This window comes from Numida meleagris, chromosome 3 (assembly GCF_002078875.1).
Source record: "Numida meleagris isolate 19003 breed g44 Domestic line chromosome 3, NumMel1.0, whole genome shotgun sequence".
Classification (NCBI taxonomy): Eukaryota; Metazoa; Chordata; class Aves; order Galliformes; family Numididae; genus Numida; species Numida meleagris.
Window position 1 is genome coordinate 68,946,925 of NC_034411.1, and position 21,435 is coordinate 68,968,359.

Genomic DNA, 21,435 nt, shown 5'->3' on the forward strand with positions numbered 1-21,435 from the left:
ATAAGTTCCACAGTTTTATTTGTTTTGATGCTATTATCTTTTGGGAAAGAAACATAATCCAGCTCTGCTCTCCCCAGGGAATGCTAAAGGCCGTTGGCAATCAGCTTCCTGTAAAACACAGAGACACTCCTTCTCTCACAGGAGGAATAATTGAATTGATTTAATTAGCCGTGAAAGACAAATTTCAGCACTGCTTTTATGCCCAAACGTGGCTTCTTTAGATATGTGAATGCAGTGGGCTGATAGGTTCGTGCCTGCTTATCTGGGTATTGATGGGAACTCTGCCAATTGTGTTCAGGGAGCAAGTGACTCAAAGGCTTTCTGCAAGCTGGGAATCTTAGTCTTTCCTTGGGAAGGCATAATTTCCTTGACAACAAGGAAGTTAATAAAACTGAGAAGAATTATAAATTATACTTGTCACAATGTAACAAATTTTAGCTATTTTTTTCACTACTTTTAGCTAATTTAATCAGTTAAATGTTTTCAGTTTGAGACCTAGGCATACTCTAGAAATACACTCAGGTAGCCCAAGAAGGTGCTTCCTCCCTATGTAATACCAATTTCTAAAGCAGATGGAATCAATTACCACCTGGAGATGCCTAATTCACCTTTCCAGGACAGTCAATAAAGGCTGGATAGTAGGAAAAAGCACACGGTTCAAGTACCTATATCCCAGGATACACTAGCAACTCATAGGGTTAAGCTGGGTTTCTTTTAAGTGATTAAGTCTACTAAAGCAGTTGATTAAAAAAAAAAAAAAAAGGCCTCACCTGAGGCCATTTATGCACCCTTCAAGCTACCTGGATGGATCTAGAATTTAAGACAGACTCTGAAAGTGATACTGACACTTGTGATCACTGATGCTGAACACTGAGATCATGTTACCACTATCTGGTTTGCTCTGGATTTTCCTTCCTTGAGTTTTCATACAGTTCATAGCCAAAGGAGATGTTAAAATTCAGGGGATGCTTTTTCTTTTAGACTTCATTCTATTGTGGTGAAAAGAATAAGGCTTCAAAGCTGCAAGTGCCCATTGACATGTCCTCTATCAGTCTGGTAATGTCCTGGTAAGTAGAATGAGTTTCTGCAAGAAAACCTGAAAGAGGGACAAAAAATGCAAGAGCAAAATTAAAGTCACGGGGACTTGGCTGGTCAGGGAAAGAGGATTGTTTTTCCTACCCTGATGAGGTCCAAGTTGTCTGGCTTGATAGCAGGTCTCATTGGATAGGTAGTGGAAAACCCTGTATTTAGGTTGAGCAAGATCTTGTATTTAGGGTTGGGAGGCCGTGGAACTTATTGCTATGGAAATAAGTCAGGGAGTGAGTATCCTCCCTTCTTTCTTGAGCAGTTTGTGACAATATGGAAGGTAAAAATAATAAATTCTAACTAATCTGTGTCTCAAGAAGAACTGAGAAATATCTTCAAATACTATGTTGCTAGCTCTTTGTTGCCTGCCTGCCCTCTAGTACTCTTTCTGCCCTATTGGCTATAGATCACAGTGCATCTAGTGGGTGACTGTAAAACATTTTCCATTTAAAATAAAATTCACTAGTGGTTTTACATCCCTGCTGTAACAATCCTTTAATTTTGGAGACTTTGCATTTAGCACTGCACTAAAAGCTAGGAATTTCTAGCATAAACTTCTAACAATACTGATTGCATATCCTTAATGCTTTGGTTTTGTTTTGCCCCTTTATTTTGATGCCCTTAAAATATGCTTCTAAATGCGTTCTGTGGTGGTGGTGCACCCTTGAAATGTCATTGTATCCAATGAGGCTCTCAAAAGACACTTATTTAGAAAGAACGTATATTTTCAAGTTTCCTTGCTAGTCTTCTCTTCTCTTTCCAGAAGAGCAATGGGTGTTCACACATGCTGTGGTTCTGCAATTTAGGTGTATCCAGAATCACATAAATGCACAAGGAAGCCTTGCGTTTTCACAGTCTTGAGTACTGGAGTTTTACTGTATCTCATATAATAAAGCATTACAATCTTACTTTGTAAATGTAGATAAAGGCAAAAACATTGGGTCAAATTGAACTAGGAGGTCTTGCAGAGGAAGGAATCAGCCTCAGGTTAGTACCTACAGCACTGATGCAGTTTTCATCTCCAGAGTTTCAACTTACAAGAGTTCTGTGAAAATTGGTAGTATTAATTCAGGAAGAAACTGGCACTTGGTATGAACAACCATGCTGAAAGCACACAAGCATCTTTTCTGATGTAAAATGAAACATCAAATAAGCAACTGCCACCTAAAACCACAAGCAACTAAAATATATCAGTATTCATATTATATGGAAATACCAATTTTACATATTACAGAGCTGTAAAACCAATAGATTTAAGCATTGTTATTCCAAATTAAAACTAAAATATACAATTTCATCAACAATAAAACAAAGTCTTGATAAGCAGATAGGCTTTTGCAAGATTCTTGAAAGCGGATACTCAGACTATCGGACCAATGTAGACAAAGCATGCTAAAGCTGAATATCTTTCCCTTTATATGCCTTCAAGTATCTGTCATTTGGGTAGCTAGATTTTTTTTTTTTTTTTTTTTTTAGATCAGCCAGTGTCAGTAGGTGTTGCTGGTTTATTCATTTATTTATTTTTCCCTTAAGATATTTTGGCACGTTAGCAATCCATTTTCTTCCTGTTCTTTTTTTCCCCTCTTGTTGAAGGCTTTCTTCAGAATTTAAACTACCACATTTTTATCTGCTATCTGTAAATGAAGGCTGATCTTAGGAATTACAGACTTTTCCATTCATTGTTAGGCTGTGTTAAATTCAGAAGTCTTGAAGTCTTGTCTGCACAAAATTGAGTAGATTTTTTTTGACATTTTGACAGCATTCCATTATCCTTTGCTACAACATTAAAACTCATTAGATAATTTCATTCCTCCTCGACAATTTTGCTTTTTCACTTAAAATTATCCTCTTCACGTGGTTTGGATTTTTTTTTGTATTATTTAAATTGATTATTTTTGTGACGTGATTTTGGGATTCTTGTTCAAAATGCATTAGTTTTACTGTGATAAAGTAAATGGACCTTCAGTATTTATTGCCTTTAGATCATCAATAACAAAAAAAGTACATTATGACGATGTGCCAGACTACAAAGACAGGTTGAGTATCTCAGAAAGCTATATATTATCCATCAAGAATGCAAGAATCAGTGATGAAAAGAGATTTGTAAGCCTGCTAGTAACAGGTGCTTCCAAGGAGCCAACAATAGTCAAAGTCTTCAGTAAGTAATCTCGTTGTTACTACTGTTAACATTCCTCTGTATCTGAATCTCTCCTTGCATTTAGTTGTCATTAACGATGTGTGGGGTACGATTTTACCACCTTTTTTACAAGACGTAGATTAGTTCACAGCATTTCCATGTAACCCATACTTTTGTTGCTTGGCAAGATGACATTAAATAGCATTTGAAGTATTATGAAGGACAAAATGCATAACATGTAATAATTCTTGCTAATTGGCAGCAGGTATCATCCTGCCAGGAATAAAATAATAAACAACAACAATTAAATGGACACCATCTGTTAGTGATAGACTCATGCTGGCAGTTGTTTCCACGTGGACGCTCAGGCACCCACACACAACCTGTTCCGCGGGACGGAGACTACCCAACCCCCCGACAGCACAACATCCCCACCCCATCTCCACGCCCATCTCACTTCCGGCCGCTGCTCCGTGCATGCGCATTGCCAACTGCCGCCGCTCATGCGCAGAGCGCCGGGTGCTGGCGGCGGCCCGGGTAGCCTCGGTGCCGGTGGCGCCGCCATGGGCTGAGGGGTCCGGTGCGAGGGTTGTCAGCGGCTGTCGGGCGGGCTGCCCCGAGGATGGAGAGAGCCATGGAGCAGCTCAACCGTCTCACCAGGTCCCTGCGCCGCGCCCGCACCGTGGAGCTGCCAGACGGTAGGAGCTGAGGGGCGGCCGCGGTCGCTGGGATGGAGCCCGGGGTTAGGGAGGTTGCGCGGCTCCTGCAGCCCGACCCGGGGCCGCCTGGGGAAGCGACTCGGGGAACGGGAGCCGGCTCCCCTCCCCGCTCCGGGCACTTCTTGTTTTTCTTCATCCTCTTCCTTTCCCCGGTGTCCAGCAGTGTCCGTCTGCCTGTTGGGCAGTGCCGCGTCCCTGCCGCCTGTCCCGCCAGCTGCCAGGTCTGTGGCCTCCGTCTGCGTGTGCCGGCGTCCCGCTGCCGGGAGGGCTGCCCCGGGAGCAGCTGCGGGAAACCTAAGGGTTCTGCTCCCGTGAGTCATGCGCTGTCACTGCGCTTCCTTCACGGAGTTGTTTTTACAGCTGAGCCTGACTGTACGGCTGCCAGCTCTCTGGAATAGCTCTGTTTTCTTCGTGCTTTCCCTGTTTGGACTTCCTGGCTGTTATGTGAGGCCTTCCCCTGCTCCCAGCTCCTTGTCCCCCACAGATGGCTTCAGTGCTTCGGTGTGGTTGCTGATGAATGTCCCAGCGGGACAGATGCTTCAGAAGGGCTTTGCTGCTTCTCACAAGCTCTTGAATAGTGGCAGCAAGAATTGATGTAGTACTGCCAATGTAAGGTTAAACTTATGGGAATGATGTAGTAACAGTTCAGCCAACTGATCATGACAGTATCATAGAAGTCACCAAGGTTGGAAAAGATCTCCAAGATCATCTTGTCCAACTGTCCACCAATCACCATTATTTCCCACTGAACCATGTCCCTCAGTGCAACATGTAAACATTTCTTGAACACCTCCAAGGACAGTGACTCCACCACCTCCTTGGCCAGCCTGTTCCAGTGCCTAACCGTTCATTTGGAGTTTTTCCTAACATCCAGCTTGAATCTCCCCTGGTGCGACTTGAGGCTGTTACCTCTAGTCCTTCCGCAGGTTACATTGTGAATTATGCTCCAAGGCAACCACTGTTCAATGACCACCTGCCACTGATACATCGTATGTCGTCTTTCTGGACCTGGCCATATGTTGGCCTGCTCAAACATGTCTTGTGGAGCAATTCTTGTGTAAGCAGTTTGGGTTTTAGTGCTTTGCTCCAAACATGTACTGACAGGCTTAGTTTAGAATATGCCACTCCCAGTCCGGTATGACATGTGGTTTGATGGCTTCTTTTGTGCCATGAATAGCTTTAATTGGAAAGATTCACCTCTGATCTCTGTCCTTAAACTAAGAGTTGTAGTACTCATAGGAAGGAAAGAAGGAGTGGGGGGAGCACACCATCACAAGATTACTGTCCCTATGGCAGTGGGTCTAGCATTGTTCAGGAAACTTGCAGATGTGATGGTGATCTCTGCTAAATTCAAGCCTGTTAGGACATAAAATAATATGTGCGTCTTGTCAGAGCAGGATTTTGGATGATGAATTTTAAGTAATTTTTTTTTTTAATTTTTTTAAGCAAGCATTACCTTGTAGGTCTAGTGGCAGTGAATATGATGAGCTGACTTTGCCAACACAAAAATATTTGTGTTTTTTTTTAATCACACGTCAGTAGGTGTTTTCTGGGCACGTAAGAGCTCAATGCAAGTATCTGGATTCTACTCTAAAGGCTCAGTGCCTGAAAGCCAGGCCTTGCAGCCTGAAGCTGCAACTTTTAGGCCCTTATTATTTGTGACTTGAAATGGAAGCAAGTTAGATAACAAGGTCTGTAAGTTTATGAGGCATATAATGCTTTTCTCTCTTGTGTTATGTATCTTTTACTTTGAGTCAATAGGAGCTTGTTTATGAATAGGGATAATATTTACAAAAAATAAGGCAGAAAAGCTCCTTGGTTAACTAGCTCTGTACAGAAAAATTCTGGTAAAATCTGTGTGTGTTGCACCGTGTTCATCCTGTTAATGGAATAGGAAAGGGCTCAGGCTGGTAACTATGTCATAAACTCCTTTTGTGGCCTGGCTACACTCATATTTAACTACTGCTCAGGTTTATTTGATGCTCTCGCATTCTGTTGTTGTTTTTTAAGCAGAGACCTTTATTTTCCTGTCAGAAGACCATTGGAACAGAGCTCAAGCAAGAGGTTTTCTTTATTTCTTTTTCATTTTGTCATTTGTGAGATAATCATGGACAGACTCAAAAACTCTGATCTTTTCTACAATTAATAACTTAAAAATTTTTTTTTAGCATTTATTTATTTATTTTTTTCAACAGCTGTTCCCTCAGGGCTGTTTTTATACATTATCGCTCTCTATAACTACCTGAAGGTAGGTTGTAGTGAGCTGGGGGTCAGCCTCTTCTCTCTTGTAACTGGTGACAGGACGAGGGGGAATGGCTTCAAGTTGCGCCAGGGGAGATTTAGGCTGGACATTAGGAAATACTACTTTTCTGAAAGAGTGGTCAGGCACTGGAATGGGCTGCCCAGGGAGGTGGTGGAGTCACCGTCCCTGGAGGTGTTCAAGAAACGTTTAGATATAGCGTTGAGAGACATGGTTTAGTGGGGTTATTGGTGGTAGGTGGATGGTTGGACTAGGTGATCTTGTAGGTCTTTTCCAACCTAGCTCATTCTATGATTCTATGATTAAAGCTGTTTTAAAGTTTTGTCAAATTAATTCCTTTTTAAAATAATACTTCACTCCGGGGAGTCAGTAAATGATCAGACAGGTGTGTCTACACACGTTATACTGATATGTGAAGTGGTAATACTGACACAGACTATCATTGCATATCAGTCTGTTTTCATCATCTATGTGTATCTTTGTGTTGCAGCCTTTTTTCATTGCAGTCAGATACGGAATATGAAGCATTACAAATAAAGTGTATTGTATTCAAGTTTTCAAGTCAAGAGACAAAAAGAAATGGTTGTGGTGTAACTTTCACTTTCACAAACTCATAGGTGTGAGGACTGTAGATGTCACCTTAGAACATGGGAAACTTCTGTCTTTTTAAGATTTTTTTTTTACTTTTTTGCTTAATGCACATTTCTTAAATGCTTTGATGTAGCAGAGTTATCATTTAAAAACAAATTGATGGAAAGAGAGAAAAATGCTATGTTGAAGTTTTGCATACTACAGTCATGTTCATTACCTCTTCTTTCTGAGTGCGGTGGATCTTTCTTTACAATACCGGGGTACCTATAAGCTATGTAATAAGAGTCCTCTGTTGAGCAGTGGGCACTTCAAAAGGTGAATAATTGCTGCTAGATGAACTTATTTTACCTAAAATATTTCTTTATGATAATTGAATCACTTAATTTCTTTACAGATAATGAAACTGCTGTTTATACGCTAATGCCAATGGTGATGGCTGACCAGCATCGGTGAGAGCTTCTTTACATTCCATATTTTTATTTTAAGGTCACAGAAAGCAGCATGTTTGCTGTGGCTACGGCTGCTGGAGCACTCTCAGTAGTTCTAGCCCTGAACTGAGGTATCTTCTATACCTGAAGTTAATAGCTGACTGTGACTGCCTGAGAAATCTGTTTTATTTTATACTTCGGAGTGAAATTGCATCATTCTCTAGATGCACAGAGAGGAATTTGCCCTAGAGTAAGAAAAACATTGTTTTGTAACTGGGTTGTAGCTCCAAGAGCGTATTTCTTGGTGACATAAAAGCTGTTTGTTAGTCTTATGTAGATGTGTCCAGAAAAACATGGAATAAATGTTGGACAATGAGATTGACGCTTCTGGGATTCCTAAGATAAGCAGCTGTTTCTCTTACTCAGTTGTCCTCAGTGTGTTTGGGACCTGTGAGCTGTACAGTCCCAACAGAGTGGTGCTGCCTTCCAATAAGTTCTGTAGGCAAGCAGGTAGTACCTCCTGCTGAAAATAGAAATTGCTTATCTAATCAGGATAAACATTTGTTATACGTAATATTTGCAGAGTATCAACAAGATGTTTTACATTATGTGATTAGCTCATTATGGGAAGTTGAAATGACCAGTTCACTTGTAATCTGACCTAGTTTGAGATATTTTATCTTAATCAGTTCATTAGAACTTGAAGGGTTGTATTTAAATTTGTCTTATTATCATATAATGTGTCTTCTTACCTAATAGTCTCATGTACCAGTCTTCCCCCTGAACTTCATTTATATTTAGGAAAGCTGGTAGATATCTCAACATAGGCATCCTATTCCAGATGAGGAAAATGAGAGTGTATTTTTTCAAACATAAGCTGGTGATATACTTGTTTTCTGTCTGTAAAAATGTCATTTGGCCATCTGGTCTAATGCCAAGTAGTGCACATTTGAAACAGATGCCCATTGTCGCAGTTCCTTTTTACGTATAAGTTGGAAGTGAAAGAGTGAAAGTAGTTGTTAATATACAGATGCATGAGTACTGTTGGAACTCTTGGTCAGAAGTTGGTTGTAGGAAAAAAGCTGTGATCAAGTAAGAAGTAGAGTACTTGTCTACAAGTTATGGTATATACTTGGATATTGTGAGCTATTTTTTATTCACATCTGGTATTTCTGTTTGAAGGTCTGTCTCAGAGCTGCTATCAAATTCAAAATTTGATGTGAATTATGCGTTTGGACGTGTGAAGAGAAGTTTGCTTCATATTGCAGCAAAGTAAGACTTATTTGAGTCCAGTCCAGAAGTTAACAATGAAAATAATACCACAAATCTAAGGCATCAATGTAAGCTGGAAAACTCTGTAGTATCAGTAACGTTTGTTTTTGCACTTCTTTTGTATTTTTTTTTAATCAATGTGCCTCTCTCCCTATTGAGAGTCAGGTGTTATATGTGATATCAAATGGCTTTCCAAATTCTGGAGAATTCTAGTATCTTGGTGGATACTTTTTTTCCTCTCAGGGAGGAAATGTAGCTATTATGTATTTCCTTAACAGCTGAGCTGCCCTTGCCTCTGGATTCAGAGGCGCATCCGCATGTGGTGTGTAGGTGCTGCTTGCTTTTTGAAGTATTTTGAAACAATGAAAATCATTTGGGTGGCCGCTGTTCGAGTTTCTTCATGATCATAACAGAAGAGGTCTAATATATTTTTAAATAATAAATATATGTCCTGCATAAAAAACTTGCATGCAAATTTCAGATGTGTGACCTAGATTTCTTATTTATGTTGCTCTTATGTGGGATAGATCTCCATTGCCAAAAAACAATCAGGTTAATGTCCTTAAGACAAATGAACCAGCAGGTTTTTACAACAGCCTTTTAGGAAACTAAACTTTAAATTAATAGAAGAATGCACTCTATTTGGGTCCCATCTTACATCTCAGAAGTTCTTACATTTGAACCAGAAACAAAAAAAAGTAGCGGTACCACACATAAGTACCAGATGCATATAGATAACTACATGTAAACAGCAGATATTTGGGCACAAAAAAGGTAGAAGTTTCAGCTTTCTAAGTAGATGGTTTAAGTAGTATGTTACCTGAGCATTACATGTCTGGATTATATGCTTCTTAATATGAAGTTTATCTAAGGAAGTACTTAACAAAAATGCAAGCAAATTTTTGCATTTCTTTGAAGTGCTAGATTTTTTTATTGCAGTACGCAAGAAATTATGTTACGGTGTCTGTGTATTCTCTTTTATCTTGGCTATTTGTTGGATCGTTAAGAGGTCATCAAGATGCCATTTTTGCAGCTTAATTGTTGAACAGTTAAGCTTCAGTTTCTTTGGGTTGTTGTGTAGTTGTTCTGTCACTGAGGACACCAGTAATAATAGATAAACTGGTCAGGATGAATACAAAAATTCTGTATGTTTTTCCTTCAAATCAGTGCTTTCTGGAGAGTTCAGAAGTAAAATAAATATATATTACTAAGTTTCTTTGTGACATTGATTATCCTAAGGAGCTGCTCTATTATGAAAAGTAAAGAGGATTTACAGACTCAAACCAAATAGCAAAAAAGTGTTTGCACAAGTTCTACCATTTTTCTAGTATTTTAGATTTTTTTCTGTTATTAAAACTTCTAGATGTAACTTCCAGGCACTGAAGTATAAAGAAAAGAATCATACAGGAATTATGAAAAATTCAGTCCTGCGAATAGATGGAAGATGAGGTGAAAGGAAATAATAAACAAAACATTGACGGGAAAAGCACATTCTAGATGGTTTACATTTTAAACAATTGGTGGTCTTAAAGATTCACTGTTGGGTTTTAAAGTCACTGAAATCACATGCAAGCCTAGGATCTATTCATTAGTACAAGTTATGATCAGTCATTTCTCATCATATTTAAGTGTTTTTCCTTTTAGCTGTATGTGACTTGAGATATCAAGATGTAAAAGCTATTTAGTTTTAGGAGTTTGTGTTAATTGCAACTTGCACGTAGTACTGCTGTTGTTCTTATGTCAGTGTAAATTTGGTTTGTAAATATCCTTGTTACAGTTTTTCCCTTGTCTTATTCTTAGCTGCGGATCGGTTGAATGCCTTGTTCTGTTATTAAAAAAAGGAGCAAATCCAAACTATCAGGACATCTCAGGATGTACACCTCTCCATTTAGCAGCAAGGAATGGGTAAGAAGAATGCTTCTAAACTTAAAAAGGTGTTGTGCATAATGCAGTTTAGATGCCATAATGTTAGAACATGCCTTTACTGTTATACTTCTAGTTGTTTTTTGAGAAAATGTCGGATCTGATTTTGGCTTTTGAGAGATTGTTTTCTCCTTTCTTGTGAAAAAATAACTTTATCCTGAATAAGCTGTGTCTCCCAATTGCGTAATTGGTATTTTGAAGGTAAAGTTTTGCAGTGCTTAGGATGAAGCAGTTCCAACTCTGATGCTAGTGATGGCTTTCTCTTTTCAGTTGTTACTGACATTTCTGAGAGTTTGTGTTAGGTAGCTCATGATGCTCTTTTTCAGTAAAACTTGTCAAAATTACCAACCTTTTAAAATATTTTTTGATCTTTTATTATCTTATTTCTCAATTTGTGTTAGGTGAAAACACACAGCTGATTATGGTAATAGTTTCTTTTTTATTTCTAGAGCATCTGTGTGTTAGTAGTAACTGAACTGTATCAAGCTGTTTGTTTAAGTGAGAAGGAGTGTGTTTAGTATGGGGGAGGAGTATCTGTAGGAGAAGGAAGAGAGAAGCAACCAGGCGGCACCATAATGAAATGAGGAAGTGCACACAAGAGACAGTTATGTGAAAGGAAACGTGAGAGAAGGTGCAAGAAGTAGTAAATGAAAAGAACTGAGAATAAACTCCTATGGGTAAAGCACTTAGAATATTAGCAAGCAGTGAAAGACCAACAAAACATGAAGGAGGAATAACACTCCTACTTTCATTAAGGCTTTTTTGTACTTGCCAAAAATGTATGTAGTGTTACAATGAGTGTCTCATTAAATAATGATTTAAAATGGTTTACTATAAATATGTTCACTGAAGTGTACAGATGATGACTAGCTTTATGGATTTCCATTAGCTCCAGTATCTTGTCTTGAGAATGTAATTCATGCTGAATGGAAGCTGTTAGAATGATAGTTGAGCTATTTGTATGCTTCCAACAAAAACATTCAGCTACGCAGTTGTTTCTTGTCTCTTGTTGTCATGTCACACTTACTATGTGAATCTCTTGTTCTAAATGATTATTTCTCTCTTTCAGATGCTCAATACCATAGCCTTTGTAAAGCAAAATTATCTACCATTGTTTTTTAAATGGTGAATTAGAGTGAGTGGAGCTTAAGATGATGATTTTGCACAGCTCACTTTTAATGTATTTTGTTTTTAGCCAGAAAAAATGCATGAGCAAGCTGCTGGAATACAGTGCAGATGTCAACATTTGTAATAATGAAGGCTTGACTGCAGTAAGTGCTGTTAATTCTCATGGTGATCTTAAAATGAATGCAGAATTTGAAGGTCCTGATTTCTTAAGCTTCTGCCATCTTACTTGTAACTAGAGAAAACTGCTGCGTCCAGTGCTCTTAAGAAGCAAAGATTAATTGATATATTTACGTTTATGATATTCAAAACTTCCCCTGTGAAAATGTTGTCAATTATGCAGTCAGATTTAAAATCTTATTTATGAAATATTTGCTTCGTTGCTTAAGGAAGTGTATTGTTGTTTTGTACGTAGATTCATTGGTTGGCCGTCAATGGACGAACAGAATTGCTTCATGATCTTGTGCAGCATGTCAGTAATGTGGATGTTGAAGATGCAATGGGACAGACAGCCCTTCATGTGGCTTGTCAAAATGGACACAAGACAGTAAGTTTTTAAACTAATTACAGGCTCAAAGAATTGGGTAATCCGTAAGTGTTGTTGCACGTTATTTTTTTTAAACTTCAGGCTAGTCATGCATGTGATGATGGTGAAATGTGAAGAACTCCATTGCTTGTCTTAATATTGACTGCATACCCTTCTTATAGAGATAATTGGTGTTGCTATTTACGAGACTTCAAGTGACTTACTCTATATACTCAGATGTTCTATAGTGTTATTGCCTTGTTGACAGCTTGTTTTGATGTAAGGTTAAAACAAGAAAAGTGTTCTTCCTTGTTACTTGGAACGATTCACAATTGTACCAGCTAACAACTATTATAAACTTTTGACTTCCAAGATGGTCTTAATTTATGCTGAATAAAACTTGTGCACAGAGTTGGATCAGGTAAATATTTAAAATTAGGAGTAAACAAATCCACAGACTCTTTATTCACAGACTCCTCACTCAGAGGGTGGTGACGCACTGGAACAGGTTGCCCAGGGAGGTTGTGGATGCCCCGTCCCTGGAGGTATTCAAGGCCAGGCTGGACGTGGCTCTGGGCAGCCTGGTCTAGTGGTTGGTGACCCTGCACTCAGCAGGGGGGTTGAAACTTGATGATCTTTGAGGTCATTTTCAACCCAGGCCATTCTATGATTCATTTATTGATCTATGTGAATGTAATTTTAGGCATGGTCTTGCATTAGGGCTGAACGTATACTCTTAGAGTACAAGTCTAGAAGCTGTTTGTACTTGAACTGCATCTAAGCCATTAGATTTCTCCACTGCTGTCTCTCTAATGTTGGTGTTTTTTTTCTTTTACAGACAGTACAGTGTCTGCTGGACAGTGGTGCAGATATCAACAGGCCCAATGTGTCAGGAGCAACTCCACTCTATTTTGCTTGCAGGTATATATTCTTATGGTTAAAATAGTGTGCTAAAAGTACTTTTTTTTTTCCTCATCAATAACACGCTTGAGAAGGGACAAAAATTAGCAAACATAAAAGCTGACTTAAATTTAGTCTTTCCTCATGTTTAAATGTAGTTTGGTGCTTTATCTAAATGTTTACTTTAGTTCTTCAGGCTTATATACCTCATTGTAGCAGACATATTAAACATATACTGTGCATGTTACAGCATAAATCAATGACTTATGAACTTTGTTCTGAAAAAGGAGAGATCTATCAACTTAGGTTATTTTTACGAATATTTTTCTCTTTCCTTTGACTATTTAAAGCCTGTGTGTTTTATGGTAATAATTCAAGTAGCTATTTGTACTGAGTCAGTATTCTGTGCATTAAGCTCTTGTGGATGGCTAAGCACTGATAACCTCCCCAGGACATTTGTAAATACAAGTCTGCCAGGCAGATCACTTTTGTGCTATTTTCAAGATATCATCTAAATTTTTTTTTTTTCCTAATGTGGGAAGACCCCACATGGTGAGGCATAGGAATAATTAGCTAATGATAGCTACGTTAATAACTTTGTAAAAGTACAAGTTTTATACGGCAGCTTTGACTATTTGTTAATGTGTGTTATGGTGTTATAGTGTACGCTGTTCAGCTTTATTTCAAAACTGTATGATAAATGAGTTCTTGTTTTAATTGGACCATTTTTGCTATTATTATGTTTGAAATTCTATAATCCCTAGGCTGTGGCTATAGGTTAAATAGTTTACTTATGATTAAACGTTAATAAAAACAAAAGGAGAAGTGGTGGCCTGCTAAGAGTTAGATTGTGGCAATCTTAGTTTCTGGAGCTTTGGGGTTAGTGTGTGCTGTCTCTTGGCAATTGATGAGGAGGGAAGTAGAGAATAAATAGCTGCTAGCTTTTGGCACTCACTTTAAAAGATGTTACCAATTTTGTATCAGCTTGGAGCTTTTCCATGGGAAGAGAATGCCTTGTGATATTCTTTTAGAAACAAACAATTGGAGTAGCTGGAAGGGTAGAGTGGACAGAGAGCATTGTGGAAGTAAACATGTCTCATAGTCAGAAGTGCCAACTGATGGTGCTACCAGCCAAGGAGGAAGTTCACTGAGGACAGGGTGAACAGAATGCGGTAGCAGTGGCTGGTAGTGGCTGGAGAAAGGGTATGAGTGCTTGAAGTCTGACTCTGATATCCCTGTTTTTCAAGATGTGGAGACTTACAGTGAAGAGGTGCTACATAGGGCAGTCTTAGCTCCTATTTGAGATCTGGTAGCTGACTGCATGTTTGTATTAGGGTGAAGTCTGGTACATTAGTTTAACCCACTGGTTTTCTGGTCTGCAAAGACATGGAGGAGGTGAACTCAGCTGGAGACTATTGAGATCACTAGTGGTGACTTGAAACTTCATTGGAAAAACGTGTATCTGTAGCCTTAGTTGCTTATAGTCACTAAATACTTCTGTATTACATTTTTGTCAGTATATGCACTAAATATTCTTGAAGGCAACAGTCAACGAGGCTTCCAGTGTGTTTTTAACTGAGTCAACATGTAATCACTGGTACTTAATTTTTCATTTTCTTCAGGGAAAAGAGAGTTTTGTCGCAGCTAGATAATATATTAGTTCAGTAATTAGGTTTTTTTTTTTTCCCTAAATCTATTAGGAGTGAGCGAAGAACTAATTTAGCAAAGAAAACTTTTTCTGTGAAATTTTCCAGTGTGCAGGAAATGCAGCTCATAGATACTTATTAGGCTAGGCAAGGTTGGTTCATTTCTGAATGATGAGAATGACTCTGGTTGCATAAATGGGCCATATCTAATCTTCCACTGGGCTTCTAAGCAGTGGCTTGGAAGGGTAGTGGTGGGGCGCGGGAGTGTCGCATTATCTTCTGTCATATGTTTCTTCTTTGTTTCTTATTATGTAGCTATCAGTTTCCCCCTAATTTTTTGTTGACTGTGTTTGTTAGGTGTAATAAAACTCAACTCATAATAAAGCATAACTGCTGTGTTAACTCTTTTTCTTCTTTTGGATAGCCATGGTCAGAGAGACACAGCACAAATTCTTTTGATGAGAGGAGCCAAATATTTACCGGACAAAAACGGCATTACTCCACTAGATCTCTGTGTACAGGTATTGTTACCAATACTCTTCCTTTTTTTTTTTTTCTAAGAACTGTCAGTTGCTAACAATATAAATTGATCAGTGTTATCTTTTTAATTTTTAGGCCAAAGAAAGATGGTAGTTCTTTGGCAAAACATCCATATATCTATATATATTTTAAATGAAATTGCAGGGTTTTTTTTGCAAATTTCCAGTTTGTACCCTATTGAAAAGTTTGTAGTGGGGATCTCGTTAACATCTTTGCAAGATAGGAGCTCACAAGAAGCATGAGTTTGCAGAAATCCATTTGACTAGAAAGTTTAGAATCTTTGTCTAATGGTAATAGACTCTGTTTAGGTTTTTGTGTGCTCAACTCTTAACAAATAAGAGGTAAAGGCACTCAGAAGTTGTGCTGACCCTCAAAGGCTTTCTAAATGCCATATCTGGATGATGAACAAAGAACAAAGCTATAAAGTCTTATGTATTTTCAACTGCTGTACATTTTGTTTGATAAAATATTATTTATACTACTTGCTGGTGTGTCTTTTCTTGATCTGCAAATACTTACGTGATTTTCTGTAGGATCAAGTTGAGGATACTGTGTAAATAAATGAAGGGAAGGAAGATTTTGAACCCTTTGCCAGAAATCAGAAGACTATAAAACTATCAACTGGGGAATAAAATTTACTGCGCTTAGTGGACACCATTGTGAATGTAATTAGTTTGGTGGGATTAAGTTTTAAGGTCAACATTTTTTGCTGTACTATAACAGATTAATTTAATTTCAAATTTTGCTCTTGTGCTTAAGACCTGCATTTGAAGTAGCTATGTCTATGTGGTAATGACTGCGACCTTCAGCACTGTGGGATGTTTTTGGAATATTAAACACTGCAAAACTTATTTCATAGGCTATCTGTGAAAAGTTTTAAGTTAGGTTATTTATAGTGTTTCTTTTTGGACAGGAGAAATCCTAACCAGTCCTCAGCTCTGCTCTACTGTTTTGCGCGATTTTTCTTAAAAAACATTCTTCTAGAAAAATAAAGATAATGCACTTTCGTTTAAGTAAAGACTTTGGATTTATTTAGAGTCTTGGTTATGCTGTCATGTGCAAGGAAATTAACTGCATGTTGATTGTGGTATTTTATACATTTGTGTCTGTTTTCAAGGCTTAAGGAATTTTGGCATTGAACTGTTCTGTAAGATCTCGTATTTGAGTGCAATGTGTGAGTCAACTGCAGGTATATCTGATATCCTATTACCATTGGAAAGGCTTATGCAGGAAAGAAATGGAAAATGAGTAAATAACTGGAGGGGAAAATCCTCAAAAGTGTGACTTAAGCAATTATATCTCTAATGAGCGGGAAGTGATCCAGAACACTTGGGAAGTAGATCCAGTTGCATTTCATCTTAAACTGATATTTTTCTAAAGAGATATCTAGATAGTGGCGAGGGTTGCTTTAGAGTAGATCCCTTGCTCCTGCCTTCTGTAATCCAAACCTTTAAAAGCAATGTAAGGCATCAAAAATAAATGAAGTATATTGAATGTGCCTGAAAACTGCTCAGAAGTTCACTATACTGTCTCAGTGCTGTCTTTTCTGTGAAGCTCAGAGGTAGATATTTTCATCGCTGTGGCATCGTTGTACTATTACTGTAAAACCACACTGTCTACATGACTTTGAGGCTTCCTATAGCCACAAACCTGTAAGAAAGTGTAGCAGTATGTACTTAATGGTACTATTCTTATTTCTTTTTTTTTGTGATTAGAGTTTCAAATATCTGCTTCAGTTTTCAGATCTACAATCCTTAGGGAAGTAGGATGAACACTGCTTCAAAACTTTTTTTTTCCTTAAGTTGTGAGTAGTGACACCTGGTGTTGGCTGTTTTGTAGGTTTGATAATACCATGTTTGAGACAAGCTTGTGATACTGAGTAAAAAAGGAGAAACAAAAATATTTTCTTTCCTTTTACGTCAGTAGTTTTATTCTTTGATTATGGATTTGATTTTCAAAGTAGATTCATGCTTTAGGAAGACTGAGATTATAGACCTTTGTATTTCTTGCTAGTGTGGTATAACCTTGCTTTTAAAGAGATCACATTCATTAATTCTTGAGGATTAAGAATGGTTTCGATTTTAATACTTAAGTTCTTGGCAGCAGGAGCAACTTAGTGAATATGTTTAAGGAATGTTCTATCACTGAAGTGCGTTCTAAACTGTCATGCACAGAGAAGGATCCTTTGGAGTTACAGCTTTTAACAAATTACATCTTTCCAGTTTGTGACATCTGTTCAGCTGCTAGGTGTCTTTTTAAAAATGCAGCTGTGTTGAATAAGATTTGATAGAAATAAACCACAAATTCAAGTTCTGTTCTTTCCAAATAACAAAACTGTTTGAGAAAAATGTTAAGTTGGTTAACACCATTGATCTGGGACACACCTGGAATCATACATGTGTATTAATTTTGAAGCTAAATAACCCTTTTGTATGTTTATCCTATTTTTTACTTTAACAAATCAGACTCGTACCTTATGAAACTTTGGAGAAAGATTTGTTTTAAAGGATTAAATTCCGGATATACGTAGGTGAATTGGTATCATCTATCAGCAGAGAAGCTAAATATTGCACTGTATTTAATCTCTTTGATGAGTTGTTAGGAAAGTGTTGTTTAAGTGTAATCTAACTTTGCTTTTCCAGGTAGGAGAACTTATCCACTGCATTCCAGAAAGTATAGGAAATGTTTGATCTAATATACTGAAAGAACTTGATTCTGTCTTCTCCCAAGCAGTTAGTGATGTCTAACTTTGATGCATTATTGACTTTATTTTAGGACTGGATTTCTGTAGTCAGTGTTTCTTTAAATATTTGTAATCCTAAGTAGGTCTTAATGCCTATATTTGGAGTACTTCTTTTAATTAGAAATTGTTTTGAACTTGTTTTTTAGGGTGGATATGGAGAGACTTGTGAAGTCTTAATACAGTACCATCCTCGACTTTTCCAGACAATAATTCAAATGACTCAGAATGAAGATCTACGGGAAAACATGGTAATATGGTATTATGTTCTGTAGATCTAGCGGGGAGTGTTAGTATGGGTTACTTTTCTTCTCTCCCAACTTAAATAGTTTTTTTTAATATATTGTTTACTTGAAAGTAACTGCAAATGATCTTGCAGACTGTAAGATTAAGAAGAGAAATAGTTTTAGTAAAGTATTGGTTGCTACTTCACTGAACTTGGTTTACTAGAGTTTGGAAGTTTTTATTGTTTTCTGTAATCCCATTACTTCCACTACAAGGTTGAGGACATAAGTCTCTATAGAAACAGTGCTTAAATTTCTGAAACAGGGTGGAGTTTTATAAAGTAAAGTGATACAGAGATGAGAATTCTCAGAGTGTATTTTAGAAACATGGGGAGATGGAGCAGACAATTTCAAATAAAAGAGAATGTTAAAGGATTAAAACCACGGAACGAAAATGACTGTGCAAAAAGGTAAGTGACAAAGCACACTATCATGTATTGCAGAAGTGAAGACAATAAGCAAGGAAAATGGGTATTTCATCTGAGCAATTATGGCATTGTGTGCAAAAGTCAGATCTGAATGGAATTCCGTGTAAAATATATATTAGTATATTAATATAGTTATACTTGTAAAAAAAAAAAAACCGAAATCTTAAATATGGTTTTCTACAACCAAGTCTGAACTGTTCTGTCCAGAGACTTGGATAATGACCGGTTTGTATTGTCTGAAAGTGATGACATGAAGAGTTAGAAGTCAAGACTGACGTTTTAAGTGTTCTTGACAAACTGGAAAAAATATTGATAAGCTGCAAGGTGAAAGAATGAATTTCACTAGGAATAAGTACAGTGCTCCTGTGCTTAGGTAGGAACAATCAGTGCCAAAATAAAAGCTGCTGCCTGTGGAGCAGCTCTGTAGAAAAGTGTCTGACATTTGCTGTAGGCTACAAGTTGTGCTGACACATTGGTATCATGCTTTTGAGTTTGTGAGAGTGAGGAAGAAGGAAGGAACTTCTGTTTCCTTTAAGTCACACAAAGCAGTCCTGCTGCACAAGTTCTCTTTTGCTATCTTAGTTGAAATATTGCATCCAGCTTTGGAAACTAAGTTTAGAGGAAGATGAAGACTCCTAAGAATTTAAAGAAAATAATAAATACAAGAAATGTGTGCTATAAAAAGATTGAAAGAATTACAGTTATGTAGCCTAAAGAAGTTTGGGATGGGAAGAGGCTTGCTGACTATCTTAAATATGTAGAAGACCACTCAATAATTTTTTACAGTAAACATAATGAATGTTTTGTTTAGAGATTTGTAGCTAGTGATTCAACTCAGCACTGAGAAAAACTTTCACATAATTAAGGTTAGTGGAGTATTAGAAAAGAACTTGTGCAAGCTGCCTCCAGACATGTAGGTGTTTGAAAATGAACCAGGCAAATTGGACAAATCGTTTTGGATCGCAGGTTCAGTAAGTAGCTCCTATCATGGGAACAGTATTGGACTAGATTGCCTTTGTGAGGTTCCTTTTCATTTTACCTTTCTGCAATTCTGTGAGAAGGATTACTGAACTTTCTGGAAGTGGGAGTGACAGAAGTGAAGTACATGAGAAGATTGTAGGAATGCATGATGAATGGTGTCACTGAAGAGTTAATTCCTCTGTGAGAAGATGCCTAGGATAGAGAAAAGCGTACAACAAAGGAGTTAATAAAACGTTAACTAAAGTTGGGTTAGACGTTCAACAACAGAGGCCTGTACATTAACATTTCTAGAAATTAGAGCTAGACTGTGTAATAATATTCTAAATTAAACTTTGGTCTGACACACTATGCAATCTCTTTTGTTTTAATAAACCAGTTGCGGCAAGTTCTGGAACACTTGTCTCAGCAGAGTGAAAGCCAGTATCTTAAAATCCTGACAAGTCTTGCTGAAGTTGCTACAACTAATGGTCACAAACTACTTAGGTAAGTGTGAAAGGGTTATAGATTGGTTGATAAGCTACCAGGTAGTTGTTGCCACTTAATAGATTTAATAATCTAAACCATCTGATGTTGGGCCCATGCTGGAGTAAATGCATCTCATATTTAATTCTGTATAACAGGACCTGCTTAGATCACTGTCTTCACAAGGATTTCATTAGAGAAAATCGGTATCCTCCTTGTGTAGCTGCTAGGATGAGAAAGATTGAGTTGCAGAGAAGTGATTTTTTTTTTTTTGTTAGTTTAACACAGCTATATCAGCTTTAGAAAGGGAAGCTTTTTAGCCAGCCATCATTATTACTTCTAAGCCTTTGTACTTTTTTTCCTCACAACTCTTCTTTACTTTCTGCATGCTTTCCTTGTGTGTCTGAGAAGAATTTTGTTTTTTTTTTTCAGACACTTGTATCATGTCTGCTGGCTCTGGTTGTCTTCCATTGTTACTAGTATATGTATGAAACACCTGTACTGCACCAAAGCAAAAATAGCATCAAACAGCATGTTATCTCAGCAGTGCAAGTAGCAGTTAGTTGAAGAAACATGTAAAATAGGCAAATGTGTTTTTGTAATATGCTTTCCTAATTTTTGTGGCATCTGTTACAGGCAGTTTGTGCAAAACACCTCATCTGTAATGTGTTGGAACTCCAAATGTGTTTAATGTAAATTAAACTGATGATTTTGCATTTCTATTTGATTTATTACTGTTATTGCTCCATTATATTGAGCAATATGTTCTTAGTATGGCTGTAGAAACAGACTGTAGAAACAGCTTGTACATGTCTCAGAATATGAGCTGCTATGTGCTTCTGTAGTTACCGAATGTGGATTGTCTAGCTCAGGCTGAAGACAGATTAGAAGCATTCTGTTGTATGGGCAGGCATTTCTGGAGGTGCCTGTACTGAGGGTGTCCTGCAGGCTCTTACTGGCCCACTTCTTTTTGGTATATTGTCACAAGGGATATGGGATTATTTTTCTATTACAAGATGTTAATTTCAAAAACCGCATTCAATTTGTGCTTCAACTAAGTATTTCTCAGTTGCTCTTAGCATTAACATAATGAAGCTGAAGGTAGTACTTGGTGCATGTAGACCTCTGAGCTAGGGCTTCTTTCTTCTCTCTCTTCCTTCCAGCAAATTATATGGAAAATGCAATCCACATATTTAAACTTATGACAGCGTTACTCTTGTGTGGCTGAACCAATATCATTGGAGTATTAGTTTCCTGGGCCTGCAGACCGTTGCTGTTGGGTTTGTTCATTGTTTAGTTCTGAATCATCTGAAGTAAATTTTTCTAATGTTTCTAGCAGGTAGTCTGGAGTGACAGCAAGCTTCTGTATGCAGACTTCTGCCTTAAG

At 37.7% G+C, this 21,435-nt stretch overlaps 1 protein-coding gene across 5 annotated transcripts in view; it reads left to right on the plus strand.

Annotated features, from left to right (window-relative positions):
* The window catches only part of HACE1 (HECT domain and ankyrin repeat containing E3 ubiquitin protein ligase 1), a 46,236-nt gene continuing 28,470 nt past the window's right edge, over positions 3,670–21,435 (plus strand). For 2 of the 5 annotated variants that reach the window (XM_021390966.1, XM_021390967.1), the window contains exons 1-10: positions 3,671–3,921; positions 7,188–7,242; positions 8,404–8,493; positions 10,294–10,398; positions 11,612–11,687; positions 11,957–12,088; positions 12,906–12,988; positions 15,038–15,134; positions 18,043–18,144; positions 19,963–20,069. In XM_021390966.1, the coding sequence (XP_021246641.1) occupies positions 3,846–3,921; positions 7,188–7,242; positions 8,404–8,493; positions 10,294–10,398; positions 11,612–11,687; positions 11,957–12,088; positions 12,906–12,988; positions 15,038–15,134; positions 18,043–18,144; positions 19,963–20,069 (923 nt within the window). In that variant the 5' untranslated portion in view covers positions 3,671–3,845. Of the gene's footprint in view, positions 3,922–7,187; positions 7,243–8,403; positions 8,562–10,293; positions 10,399–11,611; positions 11,688–11,956; positions 12,089–12,905; positions 12,989–15,037; positions 15,135–18,042; positions 18,145–19,962; positions 20,070–21,435 lie in introns of those variants that run through there. The other 3 variants (XR_002436679.1, XM_021390968.1, XM_021390969.1) reach the window with 3 other exon arrangements.